This window comes from Podarcis erhardii, assembly GCF_964252035.2.
Source record: "Podarcis erhardii genome assembly, chromosome: 1".
Taxonomy (NCBI): Eukaryota; Metazoa; Chordata; class Lepidosauria; order Squamata; family Lacertidae; genus Podarcis; species Podarcis erhardii.
Window position 1 is genome coordinate 84913818 of NC_138497.1, and position 16666 is coordinate 84930483.

Below are 16666 nucleotides of genomic sequence, written 5' to 3' on the forward strand. Positions count from 1 at the left end.
GCTCTACCACTGAACTACACTCCTCCAATTGTCATCTTGTAGAGAACCCTCATTTGGAGATGTTGGCATATAATTTGTGTTGGCCCAACGCTTATTTTGAGATGCACAATCCTAATTCTTTATTCTTGCTTTCCCCTCTACTATTGGCATTATAATATAATAAAACTAATGTACATATAACTTGTGAAGAACTGAGACATCTCAAAACATGTAGCTTGACAAATTTTATGGATGTAGATGTCATAATTCATGAGAAATAGATTGCTGGAGGATGGCTGGCAGCATCCCACTTTGGGAAATGGCTTTCACAGACTTATGTCGACCAGCACATGATGTCTACTCAATTTTCTTCATTCCAAACTGTCATCTTGGTCATCCAACTGGAAAATTCTGTCAGTAACAACTTTGCTATGGAAAGCTATTACAGAATCAGGGCCATGGTTGCATAATTAATTGAGACATTAATAAGCTGAGTACTCATTTCATATCTGATACTTCAGGAATGCAAACTATATGGAGATCATAGTGCAATACTGTATTTGTAGCTAGAGAGTATGAGGTAAGTATTTCTGATAATGTACCTCAAAGTAAGTATAGCATTTTATATTCAGTTCATTAAGTTATTTTGGCTACCATTAGCAATTATGTTCTGTAGCAATGATGCCCCCTAGTATTTCTGCTGTCTAAACTTTGCTCTAATACCTGTATGGTTTCAGGTGGATTTGATTGATTGGGTTGATAATATGTGGCCAAGGCATCTGAAGGAAAGTCAGACAGAATCAACAAATGCTATTCTGGATATGCAGTATCCCAAGGTGCAGAAGTAAGTAGTTTCAGATGTTGTGTGTAACCACCTATCTACTAGGGCGAGATTTCAGAATGAGGTCTCTGCTAAAGCTGCCTCTCCTTAATATAATGCCCAAACTCTGTTTTCAGTCATCCAAGCCAGAAACCTAAAGGTTGTTTTTCCTAACATGACAGTGATACAGAACAGCCTTGCACACTATATTGTCAAAAGGTTATCTTTATTTGATTGAAAATATCAGGAATTGCAAAAATAAAGTGGAGGTGGTTCCTGTTACAACATTGTTGGGATGTAGTTCCTGTTGCCCCTGTTCTGATGCAATAGTAGCTGTGCCCCATGGTGGTCATTTAGATCAACAGCAATTGGCATGGGGGTCAGCATCCTGAATGTGTAAATTCTGGGTGATTAGTGCTTTGATTCAAAGTGCCAGTCACCCATAAAATACTGTCAGCAAGCACTCTAATACCAAGCATTTATTCCATCTGCATAGAAATGCAAGATTGATTGGACTTGAGTTGCAGTTTCATATTGCTGATTTCATTTCAGGTACTGTCTGATGAGTGTCAAGGGCTGCTATACAGACTTCCATGTAGACTTCGGTGGCACTTCAGTGTGGTATCACATCCACAGAGGGGGGAAGGTATTGTGACAATCCCAGCAAGTTGCTCTGTTTTGTGTGGGAGATTGTGCAGAAGGATATATTTTTTAAATGCTTAACTGAGTAAAATTGGAATTCCATTTCTCATTTGCCTGCTGAGGTATCCCCAAACACTGGACCCTGTGAATCATGAAGCTGTGTCTGCTTTGTTCAGAAATCCTTCAGTCTGGCTTCTGACTAAAAAAAAAAAAAAAAAAAAAAGGAAGGGCAGGGAGGGTGAAGGAGACATGGGAAAGGTTCTGTTGTGCTTCTAGAACACTTGCCCACTGCAGAGCTGCTGTATCATTAATTGCTTCACTTTCTTGAACCACCCAGGGAGCCACATGCAGCTCATTAGCTTGTGTTTGGTCACTGTGCTTTAGAATCAGGACAACTAAGCTTAATGTACTGTTGAATAAGATTCCCAGGTGGATACAGTGTGTAACTAACGGAACATGAACAAATTGAAAGGGAGATGTATGAGTGATTAGTGAAACAGATGTATATTAAATCATTTGCGCTGCTAAACAAACTTGAAAACATTATACTGGAAAAGCAGGATATACATACTTTGAATCAAATAACATCCAATCTTTTTTTAAAAAAAATAACATTGAAAATATAAGCGCTCACTGTATTCGTTAGTATGCTTTAAAATTTGGGAGGTTGTGTCCAACTAAATCACTGCATGCACGTAACAATTGCTGTGTAGGCAACTGAACTTCCTCTCTGAACTTCCTCTCCCTTTCATCTCCTTGTGTACCCTCCAATCTGCTCTAGGGGTTTCCAAACAGAGCAAATTTAGGGATCTTGAAAGGGAAGGAGAGCTTGCAAGATTCCTAGTCCATATAGTCTTTTCTTCCTATTTCTCTTCCATTAGTGGTTACAGGCCTTCCATCCAGCCTTGTATGAGGAATTAATTAACGTGTGTGTACATGGACACACACGCACACGCGCACACACGCGCGCACACACACACACACAGAGAGAGAGAGACAAGCCTGTCTGTGAAAACATTCAAAAGCTGTGAACATTTAAACACACATTTCTAGACAATCCATGTTTCCACCCACCCACCCTTTTCTCCCTGTAGTGAGAAATACAATTTTTGGCACCTCTGCTTCTTTGTAGACAACAGGTACTTGTTTCTCTAGCTTCACCAGTTTAGAGAAGTATTCTTTGGTTTTTGTTGCAAATAAGGCATAGAGACAAATTATCAGTAGCTTAATCTGGTCTCTCTCACAAACTGAGGCATTGCTGAGGATTATACATACGGATTACTTTTAGAAACAACAAAGTGGTTTAGGTACCTTATATCTCATAATATTCAGTAGGGCGTGTGCTGTGTACTTGAGTGGTTAGTGTTTGTGTACATACAACTTCCTACCTTTTAAAGAAATTTGAGGAAAACTACAACACTGAGCTCTCCAATAATTCTAATTCTGTAAGTGTGACTACTAAATATTCCTCATTCACTTTATATAAACAAACCTTTGCTTTGGTGGAAATAAGTACAAAAGGCAGGTGATTTGTTAGAACTCTTGAATCCTGAAGTAGAAATTGTCTCTGTAGGCATGAAAATAAATTACTTGATTCTGAATTGTAATTGCAACTTCCTGTTCTATTCATTTAATACTGAAAGCATAGTGTGGTTACTACTACAAAATGCAAGCCATAAAGATTCACCAACTCACAGCCTTCATTATGATTTGGGGTTTTTAACCTTCTGATTTGTGCACTGCCTGCTCTTGGCACATCTTATTGCTGCAATGACTCTCATTTTTCTGAGCAGTGTTGGCTGTGCACTGTTTGTGCAATTGAAGTTTCATTCTAGTTTGTGTGTTAATACTAACCACTCAATCCAGGCGTACTAAACTACACATGAAAAGCAATTTCCACATAATGCAAAATATTAAGGCTGCCTCTTACGGTAATGAATACTGCTGGCCATTAAACCATTCGCATTCGCAGCAAGGAAGGCACATATAGAAAATAAATGATGTGTTCTGCGCTATAGAGTAGAGATGTAGGGGGAGGTTAGTCTGTGGTACATACAAGACAGATAGTGCTGAAAGATTTTGCCAAAAACCTAACCTTAAGGATCTACTACTTGGAGAAAGAGTGCTGAAAAATTAGGGAGGAAAGGTTTTTAGGTAGAGTAATCAGCATGCAACAAGGCACAGATGAAAGGTAGGATGAAACAACTCTGGGACAAGTAGTTTTAATATACCTCTTCAGTTATTTTTGTCCATGTTGCTCCAGCAACATTTGCTGCAGTCTCAAGGAGTGACCCATACTTTCCCCCATTTCCCACCCCTGCCAAGAACTGCACTTAAAATCAAGGATCCATGGTTAGCCTTCACTGCATGTTTGAATATACGCCAGATAGTGCTGAATTTCTCCCATCACAATTGATGTATTTATCAGGGTAAGCACCAGTGTACCTAAGCTACTGAGTAAAGCGTGAAGTGCTTTTATTTGGGAAGGTGGGCTTTGTCGGCCAATTGTTGCATGGTTTATATAGCACTGCTCTTGGGTTTCTTTTAAGTCTGGCTCATATAACAAAGCAACAAATGGATCTCAGCAAACAGTAGGTTTTCAAAAGAGAAGGTTTGTTAAATCTATCTTTTTCCACTTGTAGGTCTTTTGGTTAATTCCACCCACTCCCCAGAACCTGGAGTTGTATGAAAACTGGCTGCTGTCGGGAAAACAAGGGGATATCTTTCTTGGTGACAGGGTGTCAAATTGTCAGCGTATTGAGCTCAAACAAGGCTATACCTTTGTCATACCCTCAGGTAGGGTAATGTGAACAGAGCTTAAACTAATTTTCTGTTGCCAAAAATAAATGTGTCTATTGAAGCATTGGAAGAGTTATTTCTTGCAGTTTGTTTGTTAGCCATGTGGTCTTGAGCTTTAACTATTGTTGCTCCTTAGACCCAATAAGACTATCAGCTACATGGGCAAATCTTATGTATGGGAGAGGACTTGAGAAGAATAAACAGTAGATCAGAGACCCCAAAAACAGTATTCCCTTTTCCAAGTCAATTGGAATCGATTCCTTTTTTATCCTTCCTTTGAAAATAAGATTGCATGCATTGCTGAAAAAGAGGAAGAATCTTGTAGCTTTTAGTAGCAGGAGCTGAGATTAAGAGCAGGCCTGTTTTTCAAAAAGCACAACTCTTAGGATAATACAGAAATCAGCTTTAGTAGCACAAGGTTCTCCATTATGCAACACCAGAAAATATTAACCTATGGGCTTTTCGCTATCAGGTTGGATCCATGCAGTGTACACTCCTATGGACACCCTGGTCTTTGGGGGTAACTTTCTGCACAGCTTCAACATCCCTATGCAGCTGCGGATCTATAGCATTGAAGACCGCACACGGGTAAGCGGTTTCCAAAAGTTTTCAAACCTGGATAACATAGGAATTTCAGTAGCAATACTACTAGCTCCCCGCAGAATTTTCTTTGCTCACTGGTAAATGAAATTGGCAATTTTTATCTCTGGGGAGCATATGCAGTATTTTTTCCCCTCTGCTGTGAAAACTGGCAGTTTATTCTGACGCTGCTATCTTGCTCAATCCATAAGAGGACCCATCTTTGTAATTCCATGACTGCTAAATTTTCTTAGGTGCCTTGGTGAGGAAAGATTTTTGACAACATATATAGGCTTGGATCCTGAATCTCCTTTCACTGGCAGAGTGTCCTGCAAGCAGAGTTCCATTTATGGGATGCTCTCACCAACAGAAAGAGCAGGGTCTGAGCTGGTACTGTTACAGGTGGCACATAATATTTGTTCCACAGTTGTAAGAATTCTATCTTTTAGTGTGGTGGCATCGACACTTTGGAATTCCGTGCCTTTTGACATCAGGTGGGGGCTTCACTGTACTCTTGTCGGTGCCTGCTTTAAGGAAATTGTTTAGGAAAGCCTATCCAGACACGTGGGACGCGGGTGGTGCTGTGGGTAAAAGCTCAGCGCTTAGGACTTGCCGATCGCATGGTCGGCGGTTCGAATCCCCGCGGCAGGGTGAGCTCCCGTCGTTCGGTCCCAGCTCCTGCCCACCTAGCAGTTCGAAAGCACCCTTAAGTGCAAGTAGATAAATAGGTACCGCTTTATAGCGGGAAGGTAAATGGCATTCCATGTGCTGCTCTGGTGCCGGTTCGCCGGAGCAGCTTCGTCACGCTGGCCACGTGATCCGGAAGTGTCTGCGGACAGCGCTGGCTCCCGGCCTCTAGATGAGATAAGCGCACAACCCTAGAGTCTGTCAAGACTGGCCTGTACGGGCAGGGGTACCTTTACCTTTTATCCAGACACGTAGATGTGGACATGTTTAAACCTCTTTTATTTTACTGTTAATTTTAAATGTTTTGGCTGTTTTTATTGATAAGTTTAATATTTCTTGCAAACCACTGAGAAGTTTAACTGCAATCAAGCAGTATATACATTTTGGTAAATAAAGAATAAATAAAGGCTCTTCTGTTTGTAGAAGGGAAGGGAAGATCTAAATGAGTGTCTATAGCAGGGATAATCAGCCCATGGACTACATATTGCCCCTGGAAAGTTTTTTGTGGCCTACAGAGACCCCCCACCTTGATTTGTTGGTTGTATCACCAATGCAATAGGCTGAAAATTCCACCATATTCCACCTTTTGTGTTTCTGGCATTTGAGTGCCCCACAGTTAGTCTCTGGTGTTTGAGTCCAATCCTCACTCACCAAATCAGCAGGTTTCTACAGCTGCTTTTTCCACTGTTCATTGCCATGCAGCTATGGAGTATCAGGCTATGATGCTTGCAAGATCAGCTCATAAAGCTATAGTAAGCCTTGTAGCCAGCAGCAGTTTGGACAATCAGGAGAGAACGTATTTCTCTGTCAGGCATCTGAGGAAGCCGAAGCAATCCATGGCAGATGATAGAGAGGCAACATAAACAGATAACTTAATTGAAGGTTGGCAACTTTGAGAAATTGATTAGCTTTTCTGGTTGGAATGGGGGTGCTTCGCTCAGCAGTAAATAATAAACTAACTGATGAACTTCATTATTGAGAGGGGAGAAGTAGTATTTTTATTTCCCTAAAAGGGAGTGAATGGTAATGGGATGGTTTACAAGGGTGTGCAACTGGTAGCATTTTCTAGACTCAGCCTTCTCACTTCTTACACATTGACAGGTTCCAAATAAATTTCGCTATCCCTTTTATTATGAAATGTGCTGGTACGTACTAGAACGCTATGTCTTCTGCATCACCAACCGTTCCCACCTAACCAAGGACTTTCAGAAAGAGTCACTCAGCATGGGTAAGAGTTATTTCCGTGTTATTTGGCTGTCATTCTTCTGTGAATTTCTAAAAACACTTTGCTTCCAAGCTAAACTCTAATCTGGGTTGACATTAGAATAAAAAGAATCACTTGTTTTGATGCCTTCTGGCTTCAGCAAAAGTAACCTCTTAATTAAGTGTTTTCTCCAAGATTGGTGGAATATGCCAGAATACAGATTACATATTTCTACAATTTGTAGTGGTTTGTGTTCCCCATTGATAGGCAAGTGGCAAATGGGTCACAGCTGCTGTGTGCTGTATTTTACCAACTTTGAAACGCAGCAGGGTATTGGCTGATACACTTGCATGCTCACTCTTGCAAAGTGTGTGTGCACAACAGCTAGGGAGCTGTACTCCATTTTCCCCAGGCCGCTGTGGTGGCTGAGTGAATAGTACAAATACTGAAACACCTTAATTCTCTCCAAAGCTGGTCCACAGGCAGATCTGCTCAATTATCACTGTTCTACCCTTTACATACAGATATGGAGTTATGCGGCTTGGAGTCAGGCACTGTGGATGAAGATGATGCAGCAGCAGAAAAGGAATCGCACCGCCCTGTCACTAGGCGGTCGGTCCTCACTAGCCCTGTAGCCAATGGTGCTAATCTAGACTATGAAGAACTAAATAAAGGCTGCCGGAGTTTGCCAGATCTCAAGAGAACTCTCTCCATGGACTCAGAGTCCAGTCGAGGCTCTCACAATGGCCAAGCCTGGGACACTCATAGCAACAGCCCTCATAAGGGCAACAAGGTGCATCTGACCCAATTTGAGCTTGAAGGTCTGCGTTGTCTTGTAGACAAGCTGGAGTCTTTACCCCTACACAAGAAGTGTGTACCCACAGGCATAGAGGATGAGGACGCCCTTATTGCAGATGTTAAGGTATGTTGTAAAGTCAAGAGTTATCTCATTTTTGTGTGTAGCACTTTTCCCCCAGCACCTGTGACAACCCACCAATTTTTGTTTACATAGGCTGTGTGCAAGCCTAAGTGATTTGTTGCTGTGGCCAGTTTCTCTATTAGAGTTGATCAGCTGCTTATGCATCTGTTAATATTGTAAAGTTATCTAGCATGGCTCTGTGGGTGTGTTGGGCTCTGCCACCTCTGTAGTGTGTGAGCACAGTCATCAACTGGATTACATTTTTTGCTAGTGCTTCACTTCTGGTCCTGGGCCATACGAAGTTGTTTCATGCCATTGGGAGTTGAAGAAAGACTTGCCCTCCCAAGCTTTATCCATATGAAACAGTGTACGTTGATCAACAGTGTAATTATATGGCCTCTTGTCGCTTTCTCTGTGTGAATCCCTGAATGGTAATGAGGTGCTTTGAAAATGGCTCTGAAAAGCTCTCCTGAAACTTGGGCCTCTTGTTATGGCTTCTTTGGCTATGATTTGTTCCTGACCTTGTTTGTTTCCATGGTACCAGAAAGGTGTACACACACCTAACACACTTGCATAAACATCTCACTAAATCAAAATTTCCAAAAGTATGCACAAAAGAACTTGACAGAAGAAGTGGTAGTAATCACTATCTGTCCAAGGGTTTGTTTATTCTTCAAGAAAGCAGAAGGCAAGCAGTATATCCACAGCTTCATTTTTTAATAAGTATCTTCTTCCTTTAGTCTGTTTACACACTCTTCTTTCTCCTTGCGCTTCTCTATCAGGTGTGGTGGCATTGAGGAAAAGATGGGCTTACTTGGCCAAATGGGCTAGCAAAACAGCTTTATCCAACTCAAAAGGCATCAGGATTGAATGCAGTTCTCTTTATTGGAGACTTGCTGGAAGAAATAGATAAGGCTAAAAATGGTAGAACCATGAGCTGCTTACCTCCCTGGAGGGAATAAAAGTTGTCACTTATTCACCTTTCGTTTCACTATAGTACATACACTGTTGTCTGACCTGTCTGTAGAAAAAAGGTGATTAACCCCAAGGTTCCCAATGAAAAGGGAGCACTCAAACTTGACTGGGGTCATAAAAAGCCTAGGACAGATAGCTTGTGTGCTCACATGGCAGCACTGTTTCACTTCTGTTCACTTTGCTACAGCTTGCTTTGTTATAGAAACCCATCCACCTGTTTCAAAATGCCACCAGAAGTAAGAAAATTGAGACCTGACTGTAAAAAAAAAAATTGCTTTCTTGATCTTGTGCATTTATGACAATTCTCTAGCCTGATAAAGCAATGTCTAGACTAGAGCAGGAAAAGTTTTGAACATTTTCATTGGCAATACTATGTACAGGCATTTCACTTCTCCATAGCTTCTATAGGATGTCCCCTTGAATTCAGTCAATTACTGATACTTATGAGACTTGGGGCCACTTCATACATTACCCTTTGTAGGTAAGGTACCCTTTGTACTTGGGTACTTAATTCCAAAGTATAAATACATGCAAATATCATCACATATAAGCAGTGCACACATGTATAAACTTCGTATCTTGCCAGCAAATTACACAGGAGCTGGACTCTGATTCTGAATGTAGATATACTTGAACACCATTTTGAAGATAAATGCGCTTGGACACCATTTTACAGATTCACAGAATCATAAAATTGTAGAGCAGGAAGGGCCCCTGAGGGCATCTAGTTCAACCCCGTGCAATGCAGGATTCTCAACTAGATCATATATAACAGATATCCATCCAACTTCTGCTTAAAAACCTCTAAGAAAGGAGAGCCTGCCACCTCTCATGGGAGTCTGTTCCACTGTTCCACAGCTATTCCTATCATACATTTCATTTATGTAGGCTCTGAAATCTGCTCCAAACTGGCCTTAAGGATAAAATGGAGGGAAAAGGCATATCAAAGAATATATGTATATTTCATATTGGCATGGTGCAAGGTGATGTACCATTTGGGAGCTGTGATACACAGAAGATTGCAGCTGTGAATGTGAGCACTTTTAATGTCTGAGACTGGCACTTTTAAGACCCAGAGAGCTTGTAATCTAGTGCATTCTATCTAGTGTAATCTCTACCATTCTACCATTTGTGGTAGAAGCTATACAAATACTTGACATCTAGCTTAACTACTTTTATTTCAGCTTTTAATGTGTAGGCGGAGGTTATAACTAGATAGTACTCAACTAGTCAGTTATGCCAGTTCACCTAGTAATACCTGTTTGACAGGTCTAGCACCTGCTTATCTTGCTAGTTGCCGTCTCAAGTTTGCTAACACGTTGAATTCTGAAACCTACAAAAATGTTGGGTGTGTGTGTGTGTGTGTGTGTGTGTGTGTGTGTGTGTGTGTTTTAGAGATCTTGCAGCATTGAAGAGGGTAATTCAGACGTCTTGCTTAAATAGAACGTTGCGGTGTCTAGGTTGGAGGAGGCGGTCTTAAGATTTCAAATAGATTGAATAGCTAGGGGGTTAATATGTTGCAACCAAGTATCTATTTCCACCTCTCTGATGAGGAACGGCATGGACACCTTGGGCATATGCCTTCTTCGGAGTTAAAACGTCATTGTGGGTGTTGAGAGGGCGTCGTCGTTAAGCGGCAGTTGCTTCTGAGGGCTTAGCGAGGTAGGGGGACATGGAAAACGGGGACGTAGCTGCAGCGCACCGGGCGGATGAAAAGCTTTCTGTGCTGTTCTCTATAAAGCCTGCCCCAGCCAGCCCTCGGGTGCTGGCCCCGGATTCTCCAATTGCAGTAGTGGTGGGGGAGGGGGGGAGAGGCTGCCTCGGCTGCCGCCTCGACCAATCAGCAAGCAGCCAGCGGCTTGGCCCGGCCCCCTCCCAACTCTGCAGCAGAACGGCTTTGCCGTCCTGTTCCTGGCTTGGTTTTCTCGGTCTCCTTTCTCTTCTGCCATCTTCCGTTGCAAAGCATTGCTGGGAACTGCATGTGGGTGACGCAGCAGCATTGTTTGCGGGCGCAGGAAGCTTCCGCTGAAGGGTTCTGGAAGGAACATGCTGCTGGCGCCGGGCAGCCGCTGGTGCTGGCGGAGTTGGGATCGCGCTTCCTGAGCCGCTCGTGTGAAGGAGGAGGATTGTGCTGGAGTTAAAATTACATAGTGGGGGGAGGATCGAAACCGAAGCCCTGCAACTTGGCAGAATAGAAAACAAAGGGACTCGGAAACTTCCTCCGAGACTCTCGGCACCTTCCGTGGAACGAAGCACGCAAGGTCAGGCAGACACGAACCTGGGGGGGTTCAGCAGGGTTCCGCCGGCGGGTGGGGGAGGGAGAGAGCTGCTTCCCACATCCGTGCAGGATAGGATCACCCGGGACTCCCCTCCCACGGTTCCTCTCTGCATTTGTTTGAAGGGTACTTTCCATGGGAGGAGTTCACAAGCTTGGAATGCAGGGACTCCCTTTTATCGGTTGTTACAGGGTCGGAGCCCGCGTCTTCCCTTCCCAAGTTCGTTTGCATTCTTTGGGTGTTTGGGAACGGCACGTTTTCTACTTCGGATCAGTGATAGACTTCTTACTCTTGGGGCCGGGGGGGGGGCTACTCTTTCCTAATATCCGCGTGAGTCGGTGAAGCTGGGTGTTCCCACCCCCGGAGTTTGCACGTCTGTGCAGCCACCCCTAAAGTGCCCCAGGCTGATGCATATAGTGCGTTTCCCCTTCTGCCCCGTGAAGCATGTGTCTTCATGCCCTCAAATGCCGACCTTTCCTCATAAGTAGACGCTGTAAGGGAGAGGGTGGGGCTTGGGGACTGCACATTCTGCTGGGCTAGCCGAACAGCCACTTCCTTCCTCCCACAACCTTCTCTTGAAGGGTGGAGAAGCAGCTGTAAAGCGGAGTGGATAAAAACTGATGGTGCTTCTTTTTAAATTAAACCGGATTTAAGTTTTTTTATTTTTTGGAAAATCCAATTACTTAACAAACATTTAAACTGCAATCCCACACCCATTTACTTGAGAGTAGACCCCACTGCATTTTGTGGACTTGCTTTTCAGTAGGTAGATAAGTATTATATTAGCATCTATCCTGAGTCAAACACATTGAGTTGCTTTCTCCCCCCCCCCCCTTTTACTTAAATTGAGGTGCTGTTCTATGTAAAATAATGATCCAGTTTATTAATGCCTGACTTTCCCCCCACATTTTTAAACATTCTGGCTGATTTCCTTGATTATGGAAAGCTCTGGACATTTAATCTTAAATGCTTTTGCTTGGTGTTCTTACATGCTGGTAGAGAGCCAAACATTCTTTATCATAATGCATTTCTTTAAGCAGATACAGTTTGCAGCAGAAAAAGCATGTATGCTGCATGACCAGGTATTTTGGACTGTGTTCCCTGGGTTGTATTTAGTTGTAGACAGATGTTTTAATTGTTTGTAGCAACCAACTAACATTGCTTATTTAGGAACCATTAATTGGACAGTTGGAAACTTCATTTTAAATTGTTATTGTGAATTGGACACCTATCTTGGTGACTTTAAATTAATCTGTCCTACTGGAAAGCAACTTCCCTGTATAGGCAGCTTCAGATGGGAATATGCATCCCCTTTCTCTGGTAAGTGCCAGGGAGAGTGAGCCCAGCCCATGCAGTGTTCTTTGCCTCTTGGCAGCTAGAGACACTGCACTCCCTGCACACGGGGATGCCAGCAACGTAACCATAGTAACCTCAAGTAAATAAAGCACATCTGAAATGGCATTCAAGAGTGGGTGGGTAAGGTGGACGACAGAATCAGGAACAAGGCTAAAAGAGCCAGGCGGGAGGAGATGCTGTCTCAGGATGGCAACCACATTTGCTAGAACCTGGTCATTGGTTGGTGGCATAGAAATTGTCTAGCCCATGTGTGAGATAGAAAACAGTATGGCTGAGAATACTGTGTTTCTGTGCTGTTTTGAGAAGTGTAACTTCGGGGATAAATATGGACATACTGGTTGGGTGGAGGGCTTTGCTACATTGTGGAAGAGACCACACTTAACCCAGACCTTCATTTCTGACCATGTTTCATCATTTTATTTTCCCTAACACAATGACTTTAAGTGTGTGAGTCATGAGGCAAGGGGTCTCTGGTCAAATCTAATCTCTGTTAGGTATCCTTAGGCAAACCACATCTCTTGACCCTCATCAGTAACATGGGGACAAGAACACTGATCTGCCTTCCAGAATTGTTGTTAGGATTACTAAGAAAATGTACTGAATTATTCTGAAATACCATATAAGTATAAAAACTGATTTTTATTTTCTTAACCCTGCTATAGCTGCTGCTGGAGGAGTACGCAAACAGCGATCCCAAACTGGCACTTACTGGAATTCCTATTGTCCAGTGGCCAAAGAGGGATAAGGTAAATAATGTATCCATGACTTAACTCAAATAGCTTGGAGACTTGGTGGAGGGAACAGGAGTTCTGTGCTGGAAAGTGTTGTCAGTTGACAAGAATAGCCTCATAATTTAAACCAAAGAACCTTACATCAGTATAAGGTATAAGGGCAGTAGCAGAGTAGGTCTGGGCACAAATCACAGGTATTAAAATGAAGTGCAGTATAAATATGAGGATAAAGAAACCAGGAGGATCATGATCATGGTTTCACTTTCTAGGAGATGTGATTGCCCAGATCCAGAATTGGTTAATGATAAAACACAAGTTCATTATTTAGGCATTGTGCCTCTGAGATCAAAGTCCTAATTCTTTCCATACACAATCTTTTCCAAATTCCTGACTTTAAACTTCATGCATCTGTCATCTGGATCTCTTCTGACAGATTATTATTTCCTTGGTTGATTATATGAGCCTCCTAATTTGCTGTCTTTTCCCCCCCACCAATGACAGCTCAAGCTTCAGGCTCGGCCAAAGTTAAGATTACCTACCATCCCTATCACCAAGCCACACACCATGAAACCCGCGCCACGGCCAGCAACTGTGAGACCTACAGTCTCTCCTATAGTGTCTGGTGCCCGCAGAAGGCGGGTGCGATGTCGTAAATGCAAGGCCTGCTTGCAAGGTGAATGTGGCATGTGCCACTACTGCAGGGATATGAAGAAGTTTGGGGGGCCTGGTCGTATGAAGCAGTCCTGTGTACTACGGCAGTGCTTGGCGGTGAGTCCTGTGGTATATTGGGTGGGAAAATTGCTTATCTCTGTGGAAGGTTCTAACAGTAGGGGATGAAACCTGTCGTACGTCTCAAAAGGCAAAAGAGCAACTAATGAGGTTGATTGAAAAGCCTTGGGAACAAATGTGGTTGGCACTGGAAAGTAGTTCATGTCCTTCAGTGCATTCTATATAGGCAAATGGGGTTGGGGAAGTGGGATAACCATCCCCTGAAGCTTAGAAACAAGCCTGTGATATAACTTCCTGTTTCACTCTTCGTTTGCTTTGTAGCCCAGACTGCCTCACTCTGTTACATGTTCACTTTGTGGGGAGGTAGATAAGAATGAGGATTCGCAGGACTTTGAGAAGAAGCTAATGGAGTGCTGCATCTGCAATGAGATTGTTCACCCAGGTTGTCTACAGGTAAGAAGGTTTACTTGACTCATCTCAATACAGGAGTGTCAGGAACAGATGCATTGCTGGAAATCACCTTTGTGTATTTTTCCTCTGCAGATGGATGGGGAAGGGCTACTGAACGATGAATTGCCCAACTGCTGGGAGTGTCCGAAGTGCTACAAGGGAGATGAGTCGGAGAAAGGCCAGGTAAGAAATGGATTTTCAAACATTGGCACATGCCTTCTGTGTTGCATGCTACTCTTGGGTAATGAAGAGGCACACTGTTTGCACCTAGCCTGTACCTAAGGCATTGGGGAGAGAAGGTTCTTTGGGTATCCTGGGTGTTTATCTTTGTGCGCTTTGGGAAGGCTTAGTAGGAGCCACACGAGTGTGAGGTGAGCACTAGGAGAGCCTCTTCTGTTGAGTAAAAGAGTTCCACCTGGAAATGAGCACTGGTGACACCATACAATGTTAACTACATGATGGAGCCACTTTACAGCTTTTCCACCGCCACCTTCTTGGCATCTACAGAGAGCTCATCAGCACATGAACTGTAACATACTGCTGGAGAAACAGTTCCTGGAAGGGCAGCAAAATCAACTTCCATCAACCAAGCAGTGGACATGTTATCAATGGCAGAAACTGACAAGACTGCCCTGGGAGAAATACAATTGCAAGATCCTGCGTAGAGTTGTACCTGCTGCCCCAGCAAAGAGCATCCCAGTGAAGGCAAGCAGGGGTGGGGGCAAGGGACTGGTAATCTCTTATTACCATCACAGGAGTTATTACGATCTGGCATTCTGTTAGAATAGTGCTCTGCAGCACTTCATTCCAGCCTTGGGGAACTTGGACCATGGCAGTCAGGGGCATGTTTCTCCTACATGTTTTGTGATGGAGATCTGCTTTTAAATAAGCCATAGCCTAGCAGAGTGAAGAAATTGGCTGAACCCTTCCCTTAACATCTGTTTGAAAATTGAATTTAACAGCACATTCTTGAATAGGCAAATTAAGATGCGGATACAAATAAACACTACATGGTTCAAGTCTAGTATAACAATTGACTTGTTCCTCACATCAGCTACTTATCTTCAAAGTTGGGTGCATGTGTGCATCTAGTGTTCTCACTTGTATTCTGCTGCTTGGTGACATTTTATTAGATCTACATAACCCTTCAGCTTTCACTAAGTGACAAAGTCCAATTTCTTCAACCTTAATGTTGCTAACGTGCGGGCAGTTTGGAACAGAGCTCATACTATAGCCAAATGAATGGATTCAAATGGTATGGGCCCAGCATGTCCTTCAAGCAAGTCATCTGGGAAGAGAGACTGTACTTCCAGTAACTTCACTTGCAGGTGCTCTGGAATGCCAATAGGATTTTCTGGGCCCAGTACACTCACTGTATGTAGGTTGGGACCTTTTGCCTACCCATAAGCTGACAACCTGCTACCTATATACGTACTTTAAGTAATTGTAGAATTGCAAGCTTTCATGCAGTATATTGCTACCTAATTATTTTCTAGACTAAACTTTTTGTTTGACCACTAGCCAGGCATAGTTTCTACTGAGAGGTCCCATTAAGTTCAGTGGGACTTACTCCCAGATAAATGGCTATAGCCTAGTTAGGTAAAGAAGAGACACACCATTCTTTTTAATGGAGCCTAATTAAATCATCCAAAAATATACTCAGGTCACCTCTCTACTTTGCTAGCCCCATTATTGAAAATGGTTGTGTGTGTTTTTACTGGTGGGAAGCGAGGAAAATTAAGTAAGATGGGTTCAATTTACCATATTTTTCCATATATAAGTCCATCTTTTTTGCTAATTGTTTTGAGTCAAAAACTAGGGGTCTTCTTATACACGGATGGTGTATGCGCTCTGGCTCTGGTGGGGTGGCCTGGGATCAGGATCGGGCTCTGGTGCAAGTGGCCTGGGCTCAGGCCCAATTTCTTAATTTTGTGTTCAAGAAAATAGGGGTTGTTTTATACATGGCAGCGTCTTATACTGTATTGGCCCAAATATAAGCCGCACCCTAATATAAGCTGCACCTTTAAAATTCGGTGGGGGGGGGGAGAAAAAAAGACAATATCCAAATATAAGCCACTCCCTTAAAATTCCACAGGCACTCACACCTGCTCCGTTTTACCGTATGTCTGTTTCAATAGCGATATCGTAAAAGCCAATTTTTGTAAGGTCACAAAGTCATGCCGCACTTTAACTTTTCACAGTCGGAATTTGGAAACAAAAGGGCAGCTTATATTCAGGCCAATATGGTACATGGAAAAACACGGTACTAACAAAGGGCAAAAGACAGCCTTTAACTTCCTAACCACAGCATCACCACTAGCTTGTCTCATGTAACCTGGTTGCAATAATCTGTCCCTTCAAAAACACTATACTGTTCACTTTTTTTTTTACTGATACAGAAAACAAAGTAGTTCTTCTGTCATTTTGGTTTTAGGAGACCAGTGTGGGGAGGAACTCCGTCATGATTAAGACTGGTGTCCTATTTTTATTTGCCTGGGAGTGAACCCCATTGAACTCAGT

At 42.9% G+C, this 16666-nt stretch overlaps 1 protein-coding gene and 1 long non-coding RNA gene across 4 annotated transcripts in view; one reads left to right on the forward strand and one right to left on the reverse strand.

Moving 5' to 3' along the window:
* Positions 1-16666, forward strand: part of KDM2A (lysine demethylase 2A) — a 53016-nt gene that overhangs the window by 25558 nt on the left and 10792 nt on the right. For all 3 annotated transcript variants that reach the window (XM_081877316.1, XM_081877317.1, XM_081877315.1), the window contains exons 8-17: positions 717-823; positions 1352-1445; positions 4084-4237; positions 4713-4828; positions 6608-6734; positions 7235-7632; positions 12899-12982; positions 13469-13735; positions 14018-14149; positions 14240-14329. In XM_081877316.1, coding sequence (XP_081733442.1) covers positions 717-823; positions 1352-1445; positions 4084-4237; positions 4713-4828; positions 6608-6734; positions 7235-7632; positions 12899-12982; positions 13469-13735; positions 14018-14149; positions 14240-14329 — 1569 coding nt within the window. The remainder of the gene's footprint in view (positions 1-716; positions 824-1351; positions 1446-4083; positions 4238-4712; positions 4829-6607; positions 6735-7234; positions 7633-12898; positions 12983-13468; positions 13736-14017; positions 14150-14239; positions 14330-16666) is intronic.
* LOC309351133 lies at positions 8330-10860 on the reverse strand. The gene is made up of 2 exons (XR_014160711.1): positions 9863-10860; positions 8330-8525 (listed from the first exon to the last, which is right to left on the reverse strand). It is a non-coding gene; the product is annotated as an uncharacterized lncRNA (long non-coding RNA).